The 6,212-nt window shown below is 40.3% G+C and overlaps 1 protein-coding gene across 2 annotated transcripts; it reads left to right on the top strand.

Moving 5' to 3' along the window:
* Nucleotides 1–3,911, top strand: LOC117507115 (neuritin-like). Of its 2 annotated transcripts, XM_034166888.1 has the most exons (4): nt 1–187; nt 912–1,065; nt 2,210–2,442; nt 3,392–3,911. In XM_034166888.1, the coding sequence occupies exons 1-3, from the start codon at nt 139–141 to the stop codon at nt 2,433–2,435; spliced, it is 429 nt and encodes a 142-aa protein (XP_034022779.1). In that variant the 5' UTR covers nt 1–138; the 3' UTR covers nt 2,436–2,442; nt 3,392–3,911. The 2 variants fall into 2 exon arrangements, with proteins under 2 accessions (XP_034022779.1, XP_034022778.1); XM_034166887.1 differs by having other exon boundaries at nt 2,210–3,911.
* The last annotated feature ends 2,301 nt before the right edge of the window (nt 3,912–6,212 follow it).

The raw sequence follows: 6,212 nt of genomic DNA, 5'->3' as shown, positions 1-6,212 counted from the left end.
TACCGACACACAACCACAGATAGAGAAAGAAAAAAGAACTAAAGAGCAGCTAATCAGATGTGACTTTAGCGCCGCTTCGATGCACTTGATGTTCCGCGCGGATCGAGCTGCTCTCCGGCTGGACTGAAATGGGATGATATGGGATTTTTCATGACGACGAAGATAGGAATCTTTGCTCTCGCCTTGGGTAAGATATCACATCTCGATCGTCTCTTTCACTTCCGTCCTTGCGGCAGAAATCAGCTTTAAACGTCGTTTCGTCTCCCGGCATGAGTGGGACTCTGCTGTGCCTGTAATCTTTATTCATCTGCATCGTGCTCGGTGATAGTTGGTGATTTTCCACGATTGTAAAACCTGAGTAACACGCCCATCCACGTACACGATGCGTGATGCTTTTCAGATTATAACATTTTAAAATGAAACTACTCAATCTGCCCCTCCCCTCCCCCATGAGTGCTACTTTCCTTTTTTAATTCAGTGCTATTTTTAGTTGCAGGCTGTTGTATTATGGATGAATTAATAGAACCTGCAAACTGACCAGAGGCGCACACTATATCTAAACTACAGTGAGGATCAGTATCTTCTGCTGTAACACTGTCCAGTTATCTCCCTAAAAGTTTAAATGATATGATTGTAAAATTCATCTTTTTTTAATAACACAGATTAACCAGACATTCACGAAACAGACAACTCAATCATAATTTGATAATCACAGAAGAAAATTATTCGTGCATTTAGCAGCATTCACATTTCAATAAAAATAATCATAAGCAGTGAATTTTCACAGAAAATATCAAATGTCTTGAACACATAGGGAACATCAAATGATATTTGACAGCTTTGCTTGGATGAACTATACCAGTGCATGATGATTTATCACATTCTGATCAAATAAAGTGTGTGTTTTGCAGTATTCCTGTCGCAAACAGTGTCTGGAGACGCTGCAGATGTGAAGTGTGAGAACATTTATAAGGACTTTTCAGATTGTGTCCTGGAGCTGGGAGCCAGCATGGACAACTATCAGGAAAATGTGACCAGTGCGAGGGGCGTGGCAGCTGTGTGCAGGTGATAACTTTATCACTTCAAGAATATGCAACATCCATTTGTACATTGTTCATTTTTAACTATTTGTTTTGCATGTATAGCATATCGTGCACATCTTTACGCTGCAAGTCAGCGAAACATCAATAATAGGGTATTGTTTTCACTGGTGTGTGTGTGTGTGTGTGTGTGTGTGTGTGTGTGTGTGTGTGTGTGTGTGTGTGTGTGTGTGTGTGTGTGTGTGTGTGTGTGTGTGTGTGTGTGTGTGTGTGTGTGTGTGTGTTTCTAAGGACAAGGTAACTTAAAAACAGCTGGATGGATTTCCATCAAACTTGGTGGGAATATTACTTGTTTAGTTATTTAGTTGTGATTCGATTTTGGAATAGTTTGGTCAAAAGCAAAGCAAAACATGGTCCAAAAAGCACCCTTTTTTTTTTTGTACATGCCGAAACCCAAGAAGCTTGTACAGATGATGTATAAAGTATATATCGATTAGCAAAATAGTTGTGATTGACTGGTATGGATGACTTCATAATGAAGTCACACATAAGTCATATGATGAAGTCATGCATAGTCAAAAAACACCATTACAGACATATGTATATTTACTTGTAGATACATATTGTGGTGTGGAGAGCATGCAGGGCATGCATTAGTCTTCTGATGCCTTTCATTTGTTTTGTTGGCATAAACCTGCTGAACAATTTTGGTGCAATAAGTCCAATTTGTATCACAACAAGCTTTGCATCTCAAGGCAAAATGCTGGAGAGAAAATGAGCAGATGCCACCATGTCAGAGGGAGAATACAGAAATAAACGGTGCCAAGACACTAAACTGTTGTGCTAAATAATGTATGACTTTGCTGCAGCAGTAATGAAATTCTGGCTCCAATTTTGTCATTGTTACTGCATGCACTGTACAACCCTAGAAATTTCCCACTTCCAATTTCATATCTGATATATTTGCTCTTTGATGCAGTTGCCATGGTAATTAAAGCTCAGCTTGACTTGCATGAAGCAACCATAGTCATCTGAGTGATAGATGACTGGCAACAAAATTTATTCCACAACAGTCAGGGTACACTTGCACGCAGCCACGGATGAATTTTGAGTGTAGTTTGGAATTTTAAAAAGCCACCTTGAGCTAATGACCCTTTGTTTTGGCACAGCCATTGGGAAGATTTCCACACATGTGCCCTCAACGCGCTATCTGACTGTAAGGAGGAGGTTAGCTCCATCTGGGAGACACTGAGGGAGGATTCCAGGAAGATCAGCTTCCAGGGCAGCCTGTTCGACCTTTGCAGCCAGAGCTCTTCTCCCAGACTGAGGTCACATCTCGTTGCTCTTCTCCTGCCGCTGACAACCATACTGATCATGAGTAGGACCTCAGTATAGATGGGAGGTGAGGAGGTGGGTGATGTGTTTGTTGGCGGGGGCTCCTCAGTCCTCCTAAGCACAGTTCAAAAACTAAGCCAAGGATTTCAGAGCGCACAATATTTTAACAAGGATTATTCTAATAAAAAGCCGCAGGCCTCTGTGGTAAACCAATCAATATTTGTTGTGATGAATAATTCTTGAAATCCTCTCAAATCCTACAGCTTGATCACTCCTTATGTAAGAGTTGTGAAATATTTCATTTCTGCCACCTGGTCAGGCCAGAGAGACGTCAGGGAATAGTCTTTGTATTCTGTGGATCTCTGAGTCTGATCGGCACACAGCTAGAGGTTTACAAAAATAAACAAATTAATAAAGAAAAAAGCAAAGAATTAAAAAAAAAAAAAAAAAACGGGGTGGGCACAATACCTCAAGTACAAGTAAAAGCTACAAACATGCTGTCGGTACTGCTCACGTCACATAATGTGAGGATTTTCTGCAGACCATCAGGGAGCTGTTGGTTATTTATAAGCTGTACTTTGGTTATAGGGTGTCCACCTTGTGTAGTATGCACACTTTGTCAAGTTTGTATAAACACAGCTATAATGAGAAAAGCATTCACATTTACAGGAAAGCATGAAAAGGAGAACTTCACCAAATTGTTGCTTTTTTTTTTGCCAATGTAAGTTTTTTCATTTTTAGAAAATACTGATATTGTTGTAAGTTTTTACCATGAAATGACAGCAAGGTGAGTTTGAACATAAAGCTACAGTGTATAGGATTTGGGGCGCTTATTATCAGAAATGGAATGTAGCATTAAGAACCATCTGCTGATTAGTGTATAATTATCTGGAACAAGAAAGCAGTGTGTTTTCTTAACTTTAGCGTGACCCCTTCATGGAAACCGCCTATTGGACCGGCATGTTGATAGATTAGTCCAAAAGGAACATAGTGACTCTGTCTTTGACATTTTGCAGTTCAGCCAGAAGACTGAAGAGAAGCCACTGGTTGCTCCCCTATATATTGTCTACTGGTTGCTTGTTTTTGAGAAATGAAGAATAATACATATTGTTTATCACAGTGAAAGGCAAGGGAGCACGAATTCTCATCGACAAAGAAGTGAAACTGTTAAGAGAAACTAAATGGTAACAGATGATGGGATAAAGCAATCTGCAACCTCACCACTAGATGACACTAAATCATACACACTGTAACTTTAAACAGCACCAAACTGGGCATAAATTAGAGAATTTCTTCCACCAAAGGAAGTGAACAGGCAATGTTAAGCATATTATAGGTGAAAAGGCCATTTCAGGTTTGTTTTTTCAAAATGTACTATACGTGTAACTATGTAAGTGACAATCTAGCCACGTCTAAAACTTTTTGCCCCTTTTCCCTGACTCTTCAGCACACTGTGGCTGATGTTGCATAGCTGCTATAGACACCAAAAACAGACGTCTTTCTTTTTTTTTTAAAGCATGCGTCACTTCATAAAACCATCACACTTCTAACCTATTTAAAAAAAAAAACTAATGTTGTGCGAATGTTCAGCTGTGCGGTTAACTTCACCTTGCGAAGGGCCCCTTCACACATAGTGCAAATTTGGTCGAATTGCACATCAATTGCGCATGAAGCAGGAGTTGTATGCGAAACACGTAAAACTGCAGCTGCCTCGTACACCTGTTGCTACAATTATTTGCACACACCAGTGGCTGAAAGACAAAGTGTGTGCTGTGAGAACCCATCAAACCCTCTAGCGGTAGGTGTTGGCCAAATACCAGGTGACATGCATGAACATCTAACACCGCTCGCATGGCACTTGAAAAATGTGTGGTCATTCACACTATCATCACGAAAACAGTCTGCAGACAATCACTATCGAGCTGGATGTGAAATTTGCCTAAGTACCCCACGAGTGTGGCGTTGCAAACAGACACAGTGACAGTTGGTGTGTGCGCTGAACTGACAGGGGGTGTGTCCACTGATAGAAGCAGCTGTGGAGATCTTTGGATCTGGACGTCCCAGCTGGGGAACACGTAACACATATATATCACTGTGGCGATGGGCTGTGGCGAGTGATCGCGCGCACAGCATGCACATTGACAAGCTGCTCCTAAGTTGAAACGGACCATCAGATCATAACACACAGCGGGTGATCTGAATGGCACGTGACCCACGTGAACTCTGTTCCACATGACGTGGTGTCAGTCCTGCGGCGCGCCGCCCACAAGACATGCATGTTGTGCAGGACACACCGGACCAGTAGATGTGGACATGATGAGAGTACGCTGCTTCTCATTCGTGTCATTTCATGACTGTATGTCTGTGACCATGGGTCATCTACAGAGGAACAGACGGATCATATTTGTATTGTCTGCATGATAAGAGGGATTCAGTACAATGCAATGTTTTTATATGGTGTGTGGTTTTATTATTATTTTTTTAATACGTCCATGTCCTTCCTGATATCAGGCAGTTTCCCTCACCTTTCACAGGACAGTGATGGTAGCTTAGTGGTAAAGTTTCTGACTGATAATCAGTATAATGTATTTTAAATTTTACTTATTTTTTCTTCACAGCAGCTGCACGATGTGTAGCCACATCGTGCAGCTGCTAGCACTGTGTTCCTGCATGCATGAACCGTCGCAGCTGCATTGTGCACGCCTGCCCATCGGCACGTTTGTGTGGTTCGCTGGTACAAGCTGTTCTGAAGGGAGTCATCCCGAGTTGTACATATTTGCACTATGTGTGAAGGGGCCCTAAAATATTACATCATAGTGGTGCAATAACAGCATATATCACATGCAGTATGCAAAATATAAGAGATTTATTTCCATTATAGATCACAGTATTACATCCACACAGTGATTAGTTACAATGGTTAGCATCAAATTCACTCCTATATAATTTTAACATTTTAAAACACCTCAAATGTTTGTCAGATTATGTTGACTACATTACACATTAAAAAGCTGCTATAAAACAGAATAATTTTAACTATCCAGAGTGGCATCTTTAATAGCCAAATTAGAACCTTTGCTGAGGCCCAGGGTCTGTCAGAGGATGGACTAGTTAAGAGTAATGGGCCATGGCATGGTGAACACAGCCTGTCCTCACATTTCACTGCTGGGAGACCATTAGGCAGCATTCCTAACTGAGGCTTGAAATGACAATTTTCCTCACAAGAGATGAGACCTCTAACCATTAAGACACTCCTACTACTAATAAAAAATCTTTATATATATATATATACACACACACACACCTTTTGGGGGGTTATTATTTTAGATGGCTGGGTGAGCAAAACACACCCACATAAGTGTATTTAGTAGTTGGTATTAGTTGTAAATTCGAAAAAAAAAAAAACAGTATTGGATTGTTATCAACACATCCCTAGACACTATGTCCCAGCAAGAGGATTTTCAGCCAAATTCTGCTAATACCAGACCAGCGATCACAAACCATAATGTTTCTCCTACGCAATGTTACTATATGTTAAGCAATTCAAATTCCCAACTGACTCCATTCAACTGTTTTGAATTAATATTGCTCTCCAATGACAAAATCACTCTGGTAGAAGTATTGTGCATGTCATTATTTGTAAGGAATGTGTCATACTTTGGTGGTTTTTTTTTTTTTTCAGTCATTTTAGAAAAAGCATTTAAAGATTCCTTTACAAAAATGTGGTGACTGCAATAACGTTTCGGAACAGCATTATTTCCCAAAGTGTAATTTCATATTTGCTTTAATACTAATGGTTCTGGCAGGCATTAGTCATGTATTATATCACAAATGCAT

The sequence above is a fragment of the Thalassophryne amazonica genome, chromosome 3 (genome assembly GCF_902500255.1).
Source record: "Thalassophryne amazonica chromosome 3, fThaAma1.1, whole genome shotgun sequence".
In the NCBI taxonomy this organism is placed as follows: domain Eukaryota; kingdom Metazoa; phylum Chordata; class Actinopteri; order Batrachoidiformes; family Batrachoididae; genus Thalassophryne; species Thalassophryne amazonica.
The sequence above is the reverse complement of the archived record's forward strand: the minus strand, read 5'-3'. Positions and strand labels throughout refer to the sequence as shown.

Excerpts from the sequence above, each read along its gene's own strand:
- LOC117507115 (XM_034166888.1), top strand. The coding sequence starts at position 139 with ATGGGATTTTTCATGACGACGAAGATAGGAATCTTTGCTCTCGCCTTG. Across the intron at positions 188-911 it reads AATCTTTGCTCTCGCCTTGG|TATTCCTGTCGCAAACAGTG; the intron begins GTAAGATATCAC and ends TGTGTTTTGCAG. Across the intron at positions 1,066-2,209 it reads GGCGTGGCAGCTGTGTGCAG|CCATTGGGAAGATTTCCACA; the intron begins GTGATAACTTTA and ends GTTTTGGCACAG.